General features: G+C 34.6%; 1 protein-coding gene across 3 annotated transcripts in view; it reads right to left on the bottom strand.

Annotated features, from left to right (window-relative positions):
- LOC123552322 (baculoviral IAP repeat-containing protein 7-like) overlaps positions 1-21076 on the bottom strand; it is a 54341-nt gene that overhangs the window by 15548 nt on the left and 17717 nt on the right. For 2 of the 3 annotated variants that reach the window (XM_053541836.1, XM_053541835.1), the window contains exons 2-4: positions 11276-11341; positions 6797-7760; positions 1784-1944 (exon numbers count right to left, since the gene is read on the bottom strand). In XM_053541836.1, coding sequence (XP_053397811.1) covers positions 1784-1944; positions 6797-7736 — 1101 coding nt within the window. In that variant the 5' untranslated portion in view covers positions 7737-7760; positions 11276-11341. Of the gene's footprint in view, positions 1-1783; positions 1945-6796; positions 7761-11275; positions 11342-20805; positions 20896-21076 lie in introns of those variants that run through there. The other variant, XM_053541834.1, reaches the window with a different exon arrangement.

Raw genomic sequence — 21076 nt, 5'->3', positions numbered from 1 at the left:
TCCTATATAAGTCTATATAAAACTTGGGACCCCCAGGACAGGGCCTCTTTTCACCCAAGGGGTACAATTTGAAAAATTTTGGTTGAGGACCATAAGACAATGCTACAAACCAAATATCAAAGGTCTAAGTGTTGTGGTTTCAGAAAAGAAGATTTTTAAACTTTTTTTCCTATATAAGTCTATGTAAAACTTGGGACCCCCAGGGCGGGGCCATATTAGGGGGATAATTTTAACAATCTTCGTAGAGGACCACTAGATGATGCTACATACCAAATATCAAAGCCCTAGGCCATGTAGTTTTGTAGAAGAAGATTTTCAAAGTTTTCCCTATATAAGTCTATATAAACCATGTGACCCCCGGGGCAGGGCCATATTTAACCCTAGGGGGATAATTTGAACAATCTTGGTAGAGGACCACTAGATGATGCTACATACCAAATATCTAAGCCCTAGGCCATATGGTTTTGTACAAGAAGATTTTCAAAGTTTTCCCAATATAAGTCTATATAAATCATGTGACCCCCGGGGTGGGCCGTATTTGACCCTAGGGGGAAAAATTTGAACAATTTTGGTAGAGGACCACTAGATGATGCTACATACCAGATATCAAAGCCCTAGGTTCTTTGGTTTTGGACAAGAAGATTTTTTAAGTTTTTCCTTTCGGTTGCCATGGCAACCAGAGTTCTGCATGGAATTCAATTCTTTGAACAATTTTGAAAGGGGGCCATCCAAGGATCATTCCTGTGAAATTTGGTGTAATTCTGCCCAGTGGGTTTCAAGAAGAAGATTTTTTTTAGAAATTGTTGATGCACGACGCACTACGCACGATGGACATCAAGCGGTCACAATAGCTCACTTTGTCACTTCATGACAGGTGAGCTAAAAACGGGATGATTTTTTTAACAACTTAATATTGCTGCATGACATCCAATTATGGATGTAGCTCTACATGCACAATTAAATCATACACAATATATCAAGTGAAGCTGAACATATCTGAGGAAGATTTTATTCTTTTGAAGTAAATATCTAAAGACAAAATATTTAGTGAAATGCAGGCATTGTATATCTTTAACCATTTAAAGACATTTAGCAACTATCTTCAAAGGCTAAATGAAAGCTCTTCAGTAAAGAAAACTTTTATGACATACAAGTGAACAAATCAGGAGAGAGATAATTTATATTTTAATAATCATACACCGTGCAACCTCTCGAGAACAAGTACCCCTGGAAGGACTAAGTCGAGGACTGATTTCCTGGAAAGACTAAGTTGAGGACTGAATTGGAAACTGTCGTAACAGTTTTCCATTAAACCCTTGAAGTCTAAATTGTTAGCCTATATTATATACATGTCACATACATTTTTGAACCTAGGGCAATAATTTGAACAATTACGGTAGTCAGTACAACTCTGATATATCATACACTAAATATCAAGGCTCTAGCTATAATTCATTCAGAGAAGAAGCCTTTCGAACATCCAGGCCAAGTTTCATCAAAATCCATTTAGTGGTTTTGGAGGAGATGTCGTTTAAACAAAATTGTTAACGACGGACGATTTGACGGACTCACGCACGGACGACGGATACAGCATGATCACAATAGCTCACCATGAGCACTTTGTGCTCAGGTAAAAACAAAAAATAGTACAATATGTATAGAGAAAGGTACTGTCTTGAAAATAAAGGTTGATATATTAACTTCTATATAATGTGCTGATCTTCAAATTTCATTTCAAGTCCTTATTTCATACACTGTTTACAATGAACAACTATTTAATTACCTGTCTATCTCTTACATATCGGATATATTCATCTCCTTTTACAGCCCTGACATAGCCGCAATGGGAGAACCATTTAGCATGCTCCTCCCACGGTATATCCTGGGGCTCCCAGTCGTACAGCTCACCTCCACACCAGAAACACTTACATCTATCACCATGGCCTGTAAATGTATAATCAATCTTTGAACATTTATCAACCTCAGTATTAAATCTCAGCTAGCAATTTCATAAGAAACAATATACATGATATATGGTACTGGAAAACTAACCTGAATAAAACCCACCCCCACCCCTATCCCCCTCCCCACTGTATATCTACAGATTGATCAATCAAAACAATATTTATCATGTTTTCATTGCATACACTTTTGAACTCATGTGTCAATAACATGATTTTAGATTTAAGGTCTCTTCTGATAACAAGTAATTCACATTTTACTCATATGACACCAAAAAAAGATAGGTGACATCATATTTATATATATTCATATACATATATATATATATTTCAAAGATCCATTTAAATACATCATTATTTATCCGAAGTAAACAACTTTTATTGCCTGAAGATAGTCATGTAATACTTTGTTGTTGTTGTTGTGGGGGTTTTTTTTGTTCTTTTTAAATAAATTCATAATAAAGTATGCAACTGCAGGGACATGCCTGCAAATTCATTAATTTGTTTTTTTCTTTAAATACCAGCAAATACATATCAATATGGACCTATTCATATGATATAATAGTCTCTCAATGCTTAAATTAACCTAGTTTCAACTACAATGGTAATTCAGTCAGGTATAAATGTTTACATTTCAAACTGAAAATACCCAAATAGCATTGTGTTGATACATAGTTTCAAAAATATTCCCCTTTTAAGAAATGTATAGTAATATCATTAATATAAATTTCTATCCACCAGCTTAAACCAGGAAAACACAATGTTTTCAGTTATGAAGGAAATTATATAATGAAACTGCCAGCATTCTCAGATAAAATTCAATAGGATTTTTTTTCTGAACTGCTTGATCTTGAGGAAGTAAATAATCTGAATAATGAGGGTTTTATGTGTAGATTAAAAGTATTTTTTGTTTTATTCTTAGGTTTGCAGTTCTTTTTTTTTTAAACTGAAAAGTTTGGTGATTAAGTCCAATAGGTTTTAGAAATTTTTAAAAGAAAATTCCAATGTACTTAGAAGTACAAGAGTTTCGATATCGTCTCAAACTACTTGCTGTTGTGAGAAAAGTTTAATATAACTAACAGGCCAGTTTCATGTTTTTGTTGTTGTTTATTTTTTGCAGGTGATGGTGGGGTTTTAGGTCAAATGGCGACTTTCCAGCTTTATATTAAAAGACCCCAAGTGCCCGTGGGCATTGTTTCATGCATGGGTGGGAGCCTGAGTAGAACCACAAGTTTTCTATAAGATAACCGTCCTCAAAATGAAAAATCTACACCCCCAGCAAAGTTTTAAACCTACAGCGGTGAGGGGCAAGTGACTAATGGTCAGCAACCTTAACCACTGACCTACTTGTTTCATTAAATATATTTAAAAACAGTCATCATAAACTCAGCTGCTGAGTATAACAATGGTAATATTCATAAACCTAATAATCACATGAATACTGTTATTCCCCTTAAATGCTTTAAATAGAAAGGAACACTTAACACCAGATTGCTTTTACAAAACAATGGTCAATTAGAACGTGAATCTCTGTTGCTTTAGAAGTAAGATTTGTTGCTAAAAATAAAGATTTGGCTGTAAAAAGTCTCCCTGTCCTTGGAGTTAATGCAGTTATATTTTCTGGACCTTTGAGATCAGGCAGAACACTCAGTTGTTCTTTAACAGAATTCTGCTAAAACTGCTTGGGAGCATTAGGGGTGTTGCACATTCCATAGCCTTTCATAAACAGACTCAATCAAACTGAGTATGCAAGTATGTTGCTTCTATGTTTTCTATGCTTCAAAAGGATCTATTCACAGCTTTTATTATTTTTAACCTCAAGTTAAAAATTGATAATGGGACACTCCTGAATATCTATGCCAAATTTTTCACAAATGTGAAATATTTTCATTTGCTAGGTGTGTACCTTTAAAGAAACATAAAGTTACGTTGTAGTAATTAACAAACAGTTTCTAATCCAATACAGTCTTCTCCCCCCAACCCCACTCCCCCACAGAATTTTTGGTTAAACTAATGAAGACATCTTGAAACTTAAACTAGGATTTTTCAAATCAACAATCATTAATTTTTCATTATTCAAAAATTTATGGAAAACCTCGATTATTTGAATCAGATACAGTTTAACTAAACCTCTAAGTTCAAAATTTAATCCTTTAACCTTGAATAGAAAATAGGTAATTGTTATATTGTAATATGATCAATACAAAGTACCGTTTTATGTACCAGTTTATTGATACAACATGGTGTAACCTACATTGTAAGTATAACAGTTTGCTTATACCAAAAGTATTGATCAGAAAAAGAATCACACGTTTCCAGTCATTATAGAAATGATTTGAATTCTTCTGAATCTTAGAAACAGTTTAACATTCTTCTAGAAGAGTTGCCCATATGATATTATCCAGTCATGACTATGAATAAACATCAATATAACAAGGGCACCGCCTTGCGGGTGCTGACGCTCATCTGATTTTTTTGTATAATAGAAATATTGTCCTACCCATGATTTTCTAAGTCTAAAAAGGGCCATCATTCTTGCAAAAAGCAGGATAGAGTTATGTTTCTTGATGTACAGCGTCCGCTTATGATGGTGAAAAACTGTTGCAAGTTTTAAAGCAATTAGCTTTGATAGTTTATGAGAAAAGCTGACTTAAACATCATAAATACTCAACCAAGAAAACTGATTTTCTAAGTCCAAAAGGGGCAACAATTATTGCAAAAGGTAGGATGGAGTTATGTTTCTTGCTGTACGGGGTCAGCTTATGATGGTGAACAAGTGCTGCAAGTTTCAAAGCAATAGCTTTGATAGTTTAAGTGAAAAAGTTGACCTAAACATAAAACTTAACCAAGAAATCTGATATTTTCTAAGTACAAAAGGGGCCATAAATCTTGCAAAATGCAGGATGGAGTTATGTTTCTTGATGTACAGGGTCAGCTTATGATGGTGAACAAGTGTTGCAAGTTTCAAAGCAATAGCTTTGATAGTTTAGGTGAAAAGTTGACCTAAACATAAAACTTAATCAAGAAAACTGATTTTCTAAGTCAAAAAAGGGCAATAATTCTTGCAAAAAGCAGGATGGAGTTATGTTTCTTGATGTACAGGGTCAGCTTATGATGGTGAACAAGTGTTGCAAGTTTCAAAGCAATAGCTTTGATAGTTTAGGAGAAAAGTCAACCTAAACATAAAACTTAACCAAGAAATCTGATATTTTCTAAGTACAAAAGGGGCCATAAATCTTGCAAAAAGCAGGATGGAGTTATGTTTCTTGCTGTACAGGGTCAGCTTATGATGGTGAAAAAGTGTTGCAAGTTTCAAAGCAATAGTTTTGATAGTTTAGGAGAAAAGCTGACCTAAACATAAAACTTAACCAGGCAACACCGACGCAGACACCGACGCCGATCAAGATATGACAATTACTCATCATTTTTTTTTCACAAAATCAGATGAGCTAATAAAACAATTTCATATCCAAATCTAAAATAAAGCAAACATCAAACAGATCAATACTCTAGATACAAATCTAAAATTTGTTTGTTGTTTCAGACAGTGTTTAACACAATTTTCCAGAGTGTTAACTTAAAGGGAAAGGTAATGTTGTTCTTATGTTGATTCCATCTGCTAGGATTTCTTAAATCATTTGAACAAGAGGCCCTAGGTCGCTCACCTGAGAAACAAACCATAACAGTGTAAACATGTTTGACCTAGTGATTTCATGGAAACAAATATTCTGACCAATTTTCATTAAGATTGGACCAAAAATGTGGTCTCTTAAGTGTAAACAAATATTTTCTTCAATTTTACCTAGTGACTTAGCTTTTGAGCCAAGATGACCTACATTCGAACTTGACCTAGATTTGATCAAGGCAATCATTCTGACCAAATTTCATCAACCTCAATTGAAAAATACAGCCTCTATCGCATACAAAATGTTTTTCTTTGATTTGTCCTAGCGACCAAGCTTTTGACCCCAGATAACCCATATTCAAACTTGACCTTAAATTCATCAAGGCTATCATTCTGACCAAATTTCATGAAGATCAATTGAAAAATACAGTCTCTATTGCATACACAAGGTTTTTCCTTGATTTGACCTAGTGACCTAGTTTTTCAACCCACATGACCCATTTTCGAACTTGGCCTAGATTTCATCAAGGCAATCATTCTGACAAAATTTCATGAAGATCAGTTGAAAAATACAGCCTCTATTGCATACACAAGGTTTTTCTTTGATGTGACCTAGTTTTTGACTCCAGATGACCCATTTTAGAACTTGGCCTAGATTTCATCAAGGTAATCATTCTGACAAAATTTCATGAAGATCAATTGAAAAATACAGCCTGTATCGCATACACAAGCCATATGTTGACAGAGAGACGACAGATGCCGGACATCGAGCGATCACAAAAAACTCACCTGAGCACAAAAGTGAAAGAATTTCCAAAATTGGCTTAAAAATGTGAAAGTTATGAGTATTTAAATATTTGATCAGAATGGCAGCTATTTTGTTTCCATGGCAACCAAAAACAAAATGGCGGATTTGTTAAATTTCTAGATACATATCTGATTTGTATTTACTTATTTCTGTAAAATAGCTAACAACTTCCAAACATGAATCAGGCATTTCCTTAAGCAATGAGCACAAAATTTCTGCAACGTTTTACTGAAATATTCAAAACCATGTCTTAGATATGGCTCTGGATGAGGGACAACCCCAAAACTATATACCTTCGCCTCTGGCGTGTTATAAAAAACATGGAAGAAAACAAAGAGCAAACAGCGACTAAAGAGCCAAAAGTTTTATTTATAAAAGATGGAAGATAAAGCATTGACCTACCCATATACAGTAGCCCTGCCTTTGCCAATTCAATTGGTGTTTGTGACATCTGAGTTGGCCAACCTTTGAATGATCGAACTCTTTTGTATTCATCACCCCAGTCCCTGTACTTTGGTTCATTTGTTGTAACCGGGGCAGTATTTGGCTGACCAACACCAAACTGTCCTGATGGTACTGGTGGCAGACTCGACAGAGACCCCAGGGAACTAAGTCCGCTAGGTCTACTATCTGGTCTATTCAACGAAGTACTCTGAGTCGACGGAAGCTCCCCATGGGATTGTAATAAATGTGCCTGTACTGGTACTTTAACTGTTGTGTTAAAAGACTGTTGTTGAGGAGATGGTATATAAAATTGTGGCTGTGGTCTTTGGGTACTTGCACTTGCATTTTGTCTTTGCAAAGTAATTACAGACGATCCTGGTAATGGTTCATTTCCACACTCATAACCAAATGCAAAGGGACACTCTGGACAATGTCTTTTGTGCTCATCTTCGACAACATCTCCCTGCACCCAGCTAGATAAAACTCCTCGGCAAAATACACACTGTGCTCTATCATTAACATGTAAATAAATAAAACCGTTCCGTGCTAAGTCTTCTTTCCTAACAACCATATTGACTGGCCAGTCATAAAAGGTTTCCAGTCGTATTGCCTCCGACTTATATCCATCATAAATATTTGATATTTCCGGCACAATATCATTATTGTTTTTACGAAAAATTGAAACAGTTGGTCGATTTAAACTCGAATGCCCTGTTACAAGGGGGTGTCTTTGTGAGTAATGATCACCAATATTTGTGTGATGTAAGGACAGAAAATTTCCATGGGCTTGCTGTGTCTGTGTCTCCGCTACGGGTTCGGAGTCTTGTTCAACTTCTCTCGGAAGATTAGAATGAATATCATATCCACTTCCACTACTATTATTTCCACTTTCTGACATTGTATTAAGGATAAATCAGTTCATCTGTAAAAAAAAAAACAACAATTTTATGCACAATGTAACTCTGCATTAACAATATTGCTATATGTTGTGTGTCCGTGGCTATTTAAAGGGAACTTTTTAAGGCAATGTTGTTCTTATGTTAATTTCGTCTGCTAGGATTTCTTAAATCTTTAAAAGTAAACAGGACCATAACTATTCAACAAAACAAAGTAGGCCACAGAAGCTCTATACCGACACCTAAGAGTGCCATGACTGCTCATTACTGAAGGTCATAGTCACAAAGACCAAACCTAAGTACAGCACACACATCAATTCAAGTAGCAAGTTTGGTACATGTATGTATAGTAATACAAGAGTAACACTACATAATGTTCCATGGAAATATTACCCGGTACTAAAATGAAGAGCACAGAAGTCATCAATCAATAGCGGCTTAGCCTGATCTCACATTGATTTTACAAGTAAACACATTCTATGTATTATTAATAAATTATGATAAGGACCTATTGTGAAATGAAGGTGTGACAGTGATAACAATGAGATATGGCAATTTTTATAATTCAAGGGCACATAACTCTAAAATTGCTAATATAATCTGACCCATAATCTACCTTGAAAGGTATTGGTAAAAATGGTTAATATGATAAGGGAGCATGCAGAAATGAAGGTGTTCCAGAGTAAACATAGAGAAATATGCAATTTTTGATAAATCAAGTACCCATAACTTCTGACTTGCTGTAACTGCAATCTGGCCTAATATTGATCTTAAACAAAACATTATACACATTCTCTGTAAAAATAAATGGAATTGGTGAAGAAATGATGGTGTGCAAGTGTTAACATAGTAAAATATAGCTTTTCTAGTCAAAGGCCTTCAACATGTTCAATTATCAACAAAATTAAGGCATTCAAATAGGAAGCCCATAAAATATATATGCAAGTAGGTTTAGTCCCAATCAGTCCTATCAAGTTCCATTTAAATCACATCATAGTATAGAAGTAGTCCAGACAAACTTTATCCAAACAAGAGCACTGCCTTGCGTGTGCAGACGTTCCTCTGATTTTTTTGTCTCTGTATAATAGAAATATTGTCATACCCATGATTTTCTAAGTCCAAAAGAGGCCATAATTCTTGCAAAAAAGCAATGTAGAGTTACCGTACTTGCACAGTGCAGAGTCAGCTTTTAATGGCCAATAACTGCTCCAAGTTTTAAAGCAATAGCTTTGACCGTTTAAAGGAGAAAAGCTGACCTAAGCGCAAAACTTTACCAAGAAATCTGATATTTTCTAAGTCCAAAAGGAGCCATAATTCTTGCAAAAAGCAGGATGGAGTTATGTTTCTTGCTGTACAGAGTCAGTTTTTGGCGGTGAACAAGTGTTGCAAGTTTTAAAGCAATAGCTTTGATAGTTTAGGAGATAAGCTGACCTAAACATAAAACTTAACCAGGCAACGCCGACGCAGACGACGATCAAGTGAAGTGATGACAATAACTCAACATTTTCCCCCAAAAATCAGAGGAGCTAAAAATACTATAAGGGGCCTTAACTCCACTTAAAATTATTCAACTAGTAAATGCCAATTAAATGCAAAACTAGCACTGATACTGAGCATTTCTACAAAGTTTAATTGAAATCCCACCAGCAGTTTCAGAGTTAAGTCCAGACATTATTTTTTTACAGATGGCCAGACAGCACAAAATCAACTTTCTCCCCACATATGGGGATAGATATAAGCATAACAGCAATGTAATGATATAATGCTGTTTTAATGCATTTAATAATTTAACTCATTCTTGATTCCAGAGCCCATGTAGACCTTGAACATTTTAAATCCATAAATTGGTTACCAGTTAGCAAGAGAGTTGAATAAATCATGCTGTGTCATATTTTCAAGGTTAAAAAACAAACTAGCCCCAGATTATTTGGATTAATATTTTGTTCCTCAACATTTTATACATACACACAAGACTTAGTCAAAAAGGTGGCTACTGTCTTCCAAAGGTCAAAGGCCCAGGTTCAAAATCTTTTAGTTTCATTGGTTCTAAACTTTGGAACAGTCTTCCATTGGATATCACTAAAATTAACAAATTTCAATCTATCAAAAGTCATTTAATGCAAAGTATTCAGTGATTGTCAAATGTTTTCTTTTTAACGTGTTTTGATGCATTTTTATTGTTTAATGTATAAGTTTCTGCTCAGGATTTTTCTCCTTTTTTCATCTTATATAGTCACTTATTTTGCCATGACATGCTCTTTCTTTTACATTTTTATCAGAACCATTTTAAGTTTCGTTTTGTTTGATGAATTATCAAAGATATATGATCTGGTATTTTTATACTATTAGTAACAATATGATAAAATTTGATATACATGTAGTCTGACTGTGATAATTTCAATTTGATAATTTCAATTTGTGATAAAGATGTAATTTTTCATTTAAACAATATGTTTTAATAATTGCCTCTCTATGTCATGCCACTAATGCTAAGGACCTCAATGGAAATAAGAGCTTGCTCTTTATTGTGTTATCCTTTGTATTGGGAGCATGTCATGGTTTTCTTTTGCATAATATAGTATTTAATGATGCTTATTGTTTTATTCTATATTGTGTTTGTTAATCATGTTAATGTTTTCCTTTGCTGAAATAAATCTATCTATCTAATCTAACAGAAATATTTCAACATACATATTTGCATTATTGCTTCAGAAAAAAGACTGGGGGGAACACTGACATAAGGGCTATTCCATACATACAAGTGACATGCTGACTTATCATGGTCCCAAAAAATTCATGATGTGATCGTCTACAAAAAAATCTCATTGTGGCCAAATTCTGTTGTCCAAACATTTATGCTTCAAGAAAGCTTAACCTGATGCAGAATAACTCACAACATTGCCCTTCTTTTCTATATTAAATGTGCATGCAAAATCATTCACTGACCAGTCATAAACCAAATCAGCAAAACAAGAATGAAAGAAACAGGTAAAGAATTTATTTCATTGTTTACAATCTAAAATCTTCAAAAATCCTCCAACAAAAGATTGTTTAATACTAAACAGTATAAAATCAACTTTGTCTTTCGAAACTGCCAAATTGAATGAAAATTTGAAAGACAGAGTTGATCATACAAATTTTAAGTCATATATCTTGTAAAATCTATAAGGATTTTCATCTGGTCATTTTTAACATGATTTGATTGCTTAATTATTCTTTTACATGGAAATTTTTAAAGTTTTTCACTGAACCACATATATACAAACATTGCTAGCAAAATATGATAAATGTTGTACTAAACTGATACTAAAAGAAAAAAGATTAATTATAAGTACAAACAAAACAAATCAGTGATGGTTTTACCCTACAAACACTGCTTGAACTCTGCTAGAAATATTGCAATATGTTATATTGCCAATATTGCCATTCCACATGGTTAACATATGAGCTGAATTTTCTTTCATGTAAAATTAAACAGTTTATCCTTCCCTTCCTCTTAATGCTGTTTCTGATCAATAAATGATTGTTAAAATGCCAATACCTTTCCAAACAGGTTCCACAAGCAAATGTGTTGAATACTCTTATTTCAGTTCAGGATTGATCTAAGCTGAAACACAAGACAAACAAAATATAATCTCTCTCATAGCAGAAATGTACTATGAAATCAGAGTTAGGCAGATATGTTGTAATGGTGAAAGTTAGTGCCAAATTATCTGAATATCCATCTATGAATGAAAAACATATACATGACAAGAACAAGAACTGTCGAAGGACATCAACGCTCGACTATTCAACTGCCTTGTAAACTGAATGAATATTAAAGTCCAAAAAGGGGCATAATTTTGTAAAAGTGCAACACAGGGTTATAGAACCTGTACAATGCATATCAGCTGATGAGATTGGACAATTGTGTAAAGTTTCAATCCATTCCCCTAAGTGGGTACTGAGATACCAGCTTACATACAAAAACTTAACCAAAAACTGCTAATTTTGTAAAAATGCAAAGTAGAGTTATGGAACCTGTGCAGTGAACAAGTTTTTGAAGTTTCAATTCATTTCCATTAGTGGGTGCTGAAATACCAGCTTACATACAAAACCTTAACCAAAAATGTACCAGCTTACATACAAAACCTAAGCTTAACCAAAAATTTCCAAGTCAAAACAGGGGCATAATTTTGTAAAAAAGAAAAAGCAAAGTAGAGTTATGGAACCTGTGCAATGCATGTCAGATCATCACAGTGAACAAGTGTGTGAAGTTTCAATCCATTCCCACAAGTGGTTACAGAGATACCAGCTTACATACAAAAACTTAACCAAAAACTGCTAATTTTGTAAAAATGCAAAGTAGAGTTATGGAACCTGTGCAGTGAACAAGTTTGTGAAGTTTCAATTCATTTCCATTAGTGGGTGCTGAAATACCAGCTTACATACAAAACCTTAACCAAAAATGTACCAGCTTACATACAAAACCTAAGCTTAACCAAAAATTTCCAAGTCAAAACAGGGGCATAATTTTGTAAAAAAGAAAAAGCAAAGTAGAGTTATGGAACCTGTGCAATGCATGTCAGATCATCACAGTGAACAAGTGTGTGAAGTTTCAATCCATTCCCACAAGTGGTTACAGAGATACCAGCTTACATACAAAAATTTAACCAAATCAGGACGTAGATGTTGACGCATGGGTGAGTCCAATAGCTCTACCTATTGTTTGAATAGTCAAGCTAAAAACTGCCTAAACTCTGACTGCTTAAAGTGACCTTTACCTTCAGTCTTTGTAATCAATCTTGCAAGAGATACATTATTGTTTTCTTATAAATGTGAATGTGTTTTCATAATTTGTTAATTTGTAAATAATGAAAACTGTACATATTTGAATAAGAGACAAGGACAGTTCACACAAAAACCCAGTTTTCAAATTTGTGACTACAATCTGACCGCAGTACAAGATCTTACTAAGGCAAGATCTGATGACCAGACACTCTTTTTGAAAAACTAGATTTCCAATGTGGCTATGTATACAACAGAAGTCCTACTTTCAACAGTTAGGCCTAATACTAACTACTTCAAGAATTTATGTATGTTTGTATGTGACTGTTACAGCAGAATTTTAGTTATTCCATTTATATTTTATTTGAGCCTATGTATTCCCAATGTCCTATGTGCTCTTGTATACTTTTACAAGTAGAGTACTGAATGGGTAATTGCATTTTTGAGTGTTGGGACTTTTGGCCTTGTTTTCCAAAATATTAAACTTTTTTTCCTGGAATCCCACTTCTTATACTTTCTGAAATTCACTTGACAAAATCTTGGAAGCATGGCTCTAACTAGTCCTTTGATTGTGACCCTCAATTGTCTGTCCCCAGATCCTATAATACAGAGCACTGAAGGAGAAGGTTTTAATCAGACTGCCTGTAACTAATAAAATTTAAAAAATAATGGAGGCAGGTTCAAATATAAATGTTAAACAGAAGTAATACAATGATAAACAAACATGTAACAGTGGCTTTTACATAAAAGTGACCTTGACCCCAGTCATCACAAAAATAATCATTTCTGTCCTATTACGCAACTTATGTACTGAGTTCCATCACAATATCTCATACCTGGTTGGTTATTGCGACACATTTTTGTTTCTGCTGTTGTTAACAGCAAACTTAAATACAATCCAAAGCAAGATCTTCCTATAAGCATGCTACACAAAGTTTTTAGACTGTACCTCAGTGCTAAATAAAGTTACAAACAAGAAAATACCTGTACAGTAGTCAGTCGCTAGGCACTGTAGGCAGTATCATAACTGCAGTCTGCAGCTACCTGCTACAACACTTCCAGTGTGATCCTTTATGGACCTATTTATTCCACCATGATGCCAGACAGTACTGGGTAGAATCCCAAATCTTAAGTTTGTATATTAATTTATTGTGATCAACCTTGTCAGATGCTTTACTAAAGTCCATAACAATTTACAATTTCAAAGTTGTCAGCTGATAAGCTGAGTATCACTGAAAGCCATGCTGGTAATGCCTCAGCAGGTCCTTGAGTTTTGAAGCAATGCAGATGAGTGTGACTGGCCTGTAGTTACTGGCCTTACATTTCATACCTTCATACCTGATAAAGGATCACACTTTCAATGAGACAGTCATGTTTTTGGGCCTCAAAACAAGCTCTACCACTCAGTCCTTAAAGAATCTCATGCAATTTTGAAAAAAAAATTACTCCTATAACTGGACTTATTTTTAGCTTTGATATCCTAAATGTAAGATGATTCTATTATAGACTATTTGACATAATTTTTTCTATATAAGTTCATGAGATTGTCTTATACAGGACACGCAAATGACTGAAATATCAAACTGGTTCATTTTCCTGAATCCCCTTAAAGCTAAATGGCATATAGCATGAACTTTGATTCTTCATGGTTGCATTTGTATGTATTCATTAAGTTAAAGTATCTCTACTGACAACCATTCATTAATGTGCATTTGTACTTTCATTAACAGTTAACAAGCACCTTAGTGAACACATTTTCTCAAATTCTGTACAAGCTATTTTGTGGCAATTTCAGGCTGGGTTTTGTTTGGTAGTCAAGGTTCTTAGCTTCTTCACGGCATGTTCACAGCAACCTGTTTGCATAATGTTCGCAGCAACAAGTTCGCAGCAAAGCTAATTTGCATGTGAAAAGTGAACACCAAATGAACACCCCGCAATCATTGTATCTATTTTTTTTATCAAAAGTGTTCACATCATGTTCACCAGCTGTTCACAGCATGATCGCAACAAATGTTCACAGCAAACTATAATATTTCTGTAATGGTGGTGACAAAAAAGGCCTATGCCGTCTCTTTAAATCCTGGCTTTTTGGTGTGTACACTTGATGTTTTAAAAAGAATTATCTCTCTGAGAGACTGGCATAAATATTAAGAAAAAGCCAGTGAGAGATGATTTTTTTAACTAGTAGATCTAGCTCAAATAAGGTTTATTGTACCTCTGTTGTATGATCAGTGTCTGCATTAGGATATATACAATGATGCTAAACAAGAGCTGTCAGTGGACAGCGCGCTCGACTATTCTCAGTGCTTGATAGTATAATATAAGCAATGAGTAAAACTTTAACATTACAATAAGCATATTCTAAGTCGAAAAGGGGCCATAATTCAGTCAAAATGCTTGATAGAGTTGCCTCCTCCTTTTTACAGACTGGGGTCATGATGGTAAACAAGTATGCAAAATATGAAAGCAATATCTCAATGGACTTTGCAAGTATTTGGGGTGGTACGCAAACTTTAACATTTATTCTAAGTCGAAAAGGGGCCATAATTCAGTCAAAATGCCTGATAGAGCTGCCTCCTCCTTTTTACAGACTGGGGTCATGATGGTAAACAAGTATGCAAAATATGAAAGCAATATCTCAATGGACTTTGAAAATATTTGGGGTGGTACGCAAACTTTAACATTTATTCTAAGTTGAAAAGGGGCCATAATTCAGTCAAAATGCTTGATGGAGTTGCCTCCTCCTTTTTACAGACTGGGGTCATGATGGTAAACAAGTATGCAAAATTTGAAAGCAATATCTCAATGGACTTTGAAAATGTTCGGGGTGGTACGCAAATTGTTTGTTTCCGGTATCCCGACCTACCCTAAATTTTTGGCCCGACCCTAAATGTTTTTATGGCCTTGGAGAATATTTTTTTCAACTTTTTAACAAAAAGAGGTAAACCTGCACTTTTTATGCTGTAAACATAGCCAGTGATGTTAGAAATCAACTTACTGATGCTCTAAAGGCATAACCCCCTTATTTGTAATCATTTTTTGACAAAAAAATAATTTCCGAAAAGTCTCCCTTAATAAAAAAAATTTCCAAAAAAAAAAATTTTTCCGATCTACCTACCCTAATTTTTTTGAGCATGTTACCGGAAACAAAGAATTTTTTTTCAGGCCTAAGTCGAAAAGAGGCCATAATTCAGTCAAAATGCTTGATACAGTTGCCTTCTACTTTTTACAGACTGGGATCATGATGGTAAACAAGTATGCAAAATATGAAAGCAATATCTCAATGGGCTTTGAAAATATTTGGGGTGGTACGCAAACTTTAACATTTGTGTGATGCCCACGCTAACGCCGACGCGAGTAGAATAGCTCCCCTATTCTTCGAAGAGTCAAGCTAAAAAAGCTTCTACAGGAGCCCATAAATCGGGCTGGGGCAAAATGTTGCACACCCCAAATATCTGTGTCTTTGATAAAGTCAAAGCAAAATGTAAGTGTGCCTGTGCACACTGAGTGTGCATCAGTCTTTATCTGAGTTTGCTTACTGCTTGTATATTTTTATTTTTGTTGAAACCCTTGCTTTCAGCCAGCAATTTTTGTTTTCAGTACCTTATCTGCATTTTAAGCTTCTTTTATATTTTTACCATTTTTTATATTTTGCCTTGTTATCATAATTTGTTTTATGCATTTAGTAAGTTCTTTAGTAAAAAGGTTTCATATATATTTGTGTATTAATACTGCATGCCTTTTTATTAAGTTTCTATAGGAAAGATCACCGTGACGTCACACATTAAAATCTGTTTATCTGGTTGTGGGCAAAACAATGTTTTTACATCGTTTGTGTATGAAATCGGAATTTTTATTAATTATCTTTTTTAAATAAATAAACGTTTTAAATGACTTCAGTGTTATTTTCTCGCCAATCTGGGACCAAAATTGGGCCCCAATCCCAACTGGCATATAGTACTTTTTTTTCACAATTTCAAAGCTAAAATTCAAAAGTTAAATTAATTGTCTTTTTTTTTCAACTTTTTCAAACAAGACTGAAACACGACGCATTTGTAAAGGCCTCTGCCCCATTCCCAAATTAGTGGGAAAAACACTGGACATATAATTTTAATAGCGTTGTAGTGTTGTTCAAAACTTTTAACAAGAGGGCCGTCCGTGATGGCCCTATATTGCTCACCAGAGTTGATCTGGCCTACTGACCTAGTTTTCCCCCCCAAATGACCCACTTTCGAGTTTAACCTGAAGATCATCAAGACAAACATTCTGACCAAGTTTCATATAGATTGAGTCACAACTGTTGCCTTTAGAGCGTTCACAAACTTATTCTTTGATTTGACCATGTGACCTAGTTTTTGACCCCAAATTACCCAGATTAAAACTGGACCTAGAGATCACCAAGACAAACATTCTGACCAAGTTTCATAAAGACTGAGTCAAAATTGTTGCCTCTAGAGTGTTCACAAGCTTTTCATTCAGGGTTGGCATAAAAGCGGGAAATACTAGTTTTTACCAGGACAGCGGGAAATACAGGAAAATAGTGGGAAATACAGGTATTTCCCAGGAAAAAGTGGGAAATAGTGGGGAAAAGTCAACATCTCATTGTATGAGCAGAGACTTAAACAAATGTAATTCAGTCAACATGAAATATTTCTCTCAATTAAAAACAAATAAGATAAATATTCTTTTTAAGCACTAAATGTACTAAAATCAAGTCCTAAATTTTTATTTCAATTGTTTTTTTTTTCTTTTTTGTTTACCAAAAATGCCTATTACTATTGAGAATCAGAGCATCACATTGTGATGCCTAATTATACATTATTAACACCTTTTCACAATAACTGGGACTAATACTCTTTTCACACTATGTTGGCCACTCAATTGTCATAATCAGTTACCTGTACAATGTATAGGTAATCTATTAGCCTGAAGCTGTATTTGTCTGACTGGTAATACAATGCTTAATCTAGCTTCAGCTCTGCTGATTTCTAATCTTGGTCACTAATGTGGTCTGACGGTATCTCACTCATATCACATAACCAGTTAGATTTTGTAAGTGAAAGGGTAAACATGAAGAGGTTCAAGCTAAAGGAACCAGTTTGGGATTTTTACGATGTTTTTGAAGATGGTTCTAAAAAGACTGTGACTTGTAAAGACTGTAAGACAGTTGTAAGTGGCAAGAGTATACATTTGTTTACTTCTAATTTATCGATGTGACTAAAATGTTTGCAAATTTATTGAATTAATTTATATTAAAAAGTAAATTTTCATGCCAAAAATGTTCAAATATTGAGTATTTACCACTATTTCCCACTTTTGTGAAATTTGGATCATTTCCCAGGACGGGAATTACTGGGAAATACCTGTGGTAATTCCCACCCCAGGGAAATACTTGCCAACCCTGTTTTCCTTTAATCTGGCCTACTGACCTATATTTTGATCCCACATGACCCAGATTCGAACTTGACCTAGAGATCATCAAGACAAACATTCTGACAAAATTTCATAAAGATTGTGCCACAACTGTGGCCTCTAGAGTGTTCACAAGCTTTTCTTTTGATCTGGCCTACTGACCTAGTTTTTGACCTTACATCACCAAGATTCAAACTTGACCTAGAGATCATCAAGAGAAACATTCGGACCAAATTTCATAAAGATTGAGTCACAACTGTGGCCTCTTGAGTGTTCACAAGCTTTTCCTTTGATCTGGCCTCCTGACCTAGTTTTTGATCCCACATGACCCAGTTTCAAATTTTTCCTAGAAATCATGAAGATAAACATTCTGGCCAAGAATCATAAAGATTTGATCACAACTGTGGCCTCTAGTGTTCACAAGCTTTTCCTTTGATTTGACCGTGTGACCTAGTTTTTGACCCCACATAACCCTATAATCGAACATGACCTATAGATTATCAAGACAAACATTCTGATTAATTCTTATGAGTTTCAAACTTAAATTGTGGTCTCTAGAGTGTTCACAAGATTTTCCTTGATCTGGCCTACTGACCTAGTTTTTGACCCCACATGACCCAGTTTCACATTTGATCTTGAGATCATCAAGTCTAACATTCTGACCAAGTTTCATAAAGATTGGGTCACAAATGTGGCCTCTAGAGTGTTCACAAGGCAAATGTTGACGGACGCCGGACGTTGCCGGACAATGACCTGTCACAATAGCTCACTTTGAGCACTTTGTGCTCTGGTGAGCGAAAAAAACACACTGTAAGTTAAGCGTTAATAATTAATCCATTTTATTTCAAAATAATGATTAAATGCTTGTTTTATAAGCTTTTCATTGATCAAAAAATTATTGATACAATTTGTGTTTTAAGAAAGTTTAGGCCGTTAGAAAAACATGTCTTTTTACAGAAAAACATGCTCCGTATATATAAGACGATCGGCGTCTGCCAATCCGATCAATGTCTTATCAGGTCTAAAAATAGAAAATACAACAAATTTGTATACAAACATGATCTCTCATACTGAACTGACTGATTCCTTTTATAGCTTTTAGTATGATGTATTATTCTTATAATGCTTGTCTTTTGTTTGTACATGTATGTTACTGGATTATCAATCGGACTAAAGTACTTGATCTTCTAAACGAAGATCTGAGAACGACCCATTCACATTAGTCTTCTTTATATTTTGGATTTCCAGTATTGCTATTTTTATTTTATCCAATCAGACGAATTGTTCGAATGTCAAAGAGTAAGAAAAATGTGCAGTCATTCTAGGGCTCGAACCCGGGACCCCTCGCTTACAAGCAAGTGGCCTACCGACTAAGCAGCCGGCTATCTGATACATTACGACATAAGAATTGTAAATATCAAAAGTCAAGGCTAACGGGTAGATTTGCAAGATGTTGTAAGTTAGCTCTGATTGGCTAGCGAAAGGGTCTCAGAACGGGGCCCCTATGAATAGGTCTTCTCAGATCCTAGCGTACGTAATAGAGATGTACTTCATTCAGATTGCGGATTATCAATTTTTGTCAGATACAAGCTAAATAGCTTATTTTTGTAACGTTATTATAACATGTTATTTTAAATTGGAAGTGTTTAGGTCCGGTAACCGACGCCTAGCCTGCGTTCTAGTCGTTCGGTTACCGGGACGTCTACCCAAACCCTAAGGGATTTTCTAGTCGTCCAGAAAATTGATACTTAATGAATAAGTAATGATTTTATAAGTTTTAAATGTTATTTACTTAAAATATAAAATACTATCTGATTTTTCAGTCGATTAAACCAAGAGATCGGTTTGTTACAAGTCCTTTTGATTTTCCCATTTTTAGAAATGATAAAACATTGATCGCTAAACGTCCATATGCTATTTGTAAAAAGTGATGTTTTTTCTAATGGCCTAAACTTTAATAATTAAAACACAAATTTATATATATTTTTTGAAGACTGGAAAGCTTTAAAAGAGCAATTCATTCATTAATTTTGACTATAATTATTTCAAAATAAATTGGATTAATTATGAACGCTTAACTACTGTTTTTCTTAAAGTTTTGGACATCACGCTGTGGCTTTTGAAATTAGATGTCATTTAAATAAGCTATTCATTAAAAAATATTTGATTAAAATATGAAAATTGAAAGTATTTCAAAACTGTTTTAATTTTGAAAATCCAGTGAAAAAGTTGTTAAAATTAAAAAATTCCAGATGAACAGATTTTAATAAATGACGTCACGTCGATCTCGCCATTATTGAGTTCGGAAACTTCCATTTTATCGGCTGAATAATGCAGTGATTTATTGTAAATGTTTATAGTATGTATTTACACAAAATTTTGTTTGCAGGTAAGTATCGATATCTTAAGTAAATAACATTAAAACTATATAAAATCAGGACTTATTCATTAGGAAATCAATTACCGGACAACTAGAAAATCCCCTGAGGATTTGCTAGCCTTCCGGTAACCGGACGACTAGAACGCAGGCTAGGCGTCCGGTTACCGGACGGCTAGGCACTTCCTATATTATAAATAAAGATTATCTTATCTTACGTAACACAAATTTTGGACATGATAAAATTCAGTACTAGCAACCATGATTTAACAATTTTCATTTTCTGATGCTCCCGTCAGAGATCCATAACAACATATATAAACATCTCTTAAGACGAAATCTTTTCAGCTAATCTAAAATTAATGAATTTTGTACGGCATGTACGGGTGCTACTCCACGACCGAGGACTATAATTTGCACTGGGTCTACCAGTTTGTAGGGCGGAAGGTTACTTTCAGTGTGTGAAGTCTGCATGTAAATATACTAACTGAAAATAAAATCGATATAAAATTTACCTCTCGAACGCTAATCAGACACCATAACCTGCTGGCTCCAAATTAAAGTCGTTGTGTTGTTGTTGTTGTCAACAATCCCAATATTTTAGGAATTCCAATAGGGAAATCCCCAGATTTAAAAATAGAAGGGTGTGACATATTATTTCCCAGTCCCCGTACCGTACCTGTACCGTACATCCGTTTTTGTACCGAGAATTCAATATGGCATTTAAAAAAAAAGATAAGATAAGATCTATTTTGAGTCTGAAAGACAATTACAAGTAACCTTAGC

Source organism: Mercenaria mercenaria, chromosome 4 (assembly GCF_021730395.1).
Source record: "Mercenaria mercenaria strain notata chromosome 4, MADL_Memer_1, whole genome shotgun sequence".
In the NCBI taxonomy this organism is placed as follows: Eukaryota; Metazoa; Mollusca; class Bivalvia; order Venerida; family Veneridae; genus Mercenaria; species Mercenaria mercenaria.
Note: the sequence above shows the minus strand (reverse complement) of the source record. Positions and strands in the feature narration are given on the sequence as shown.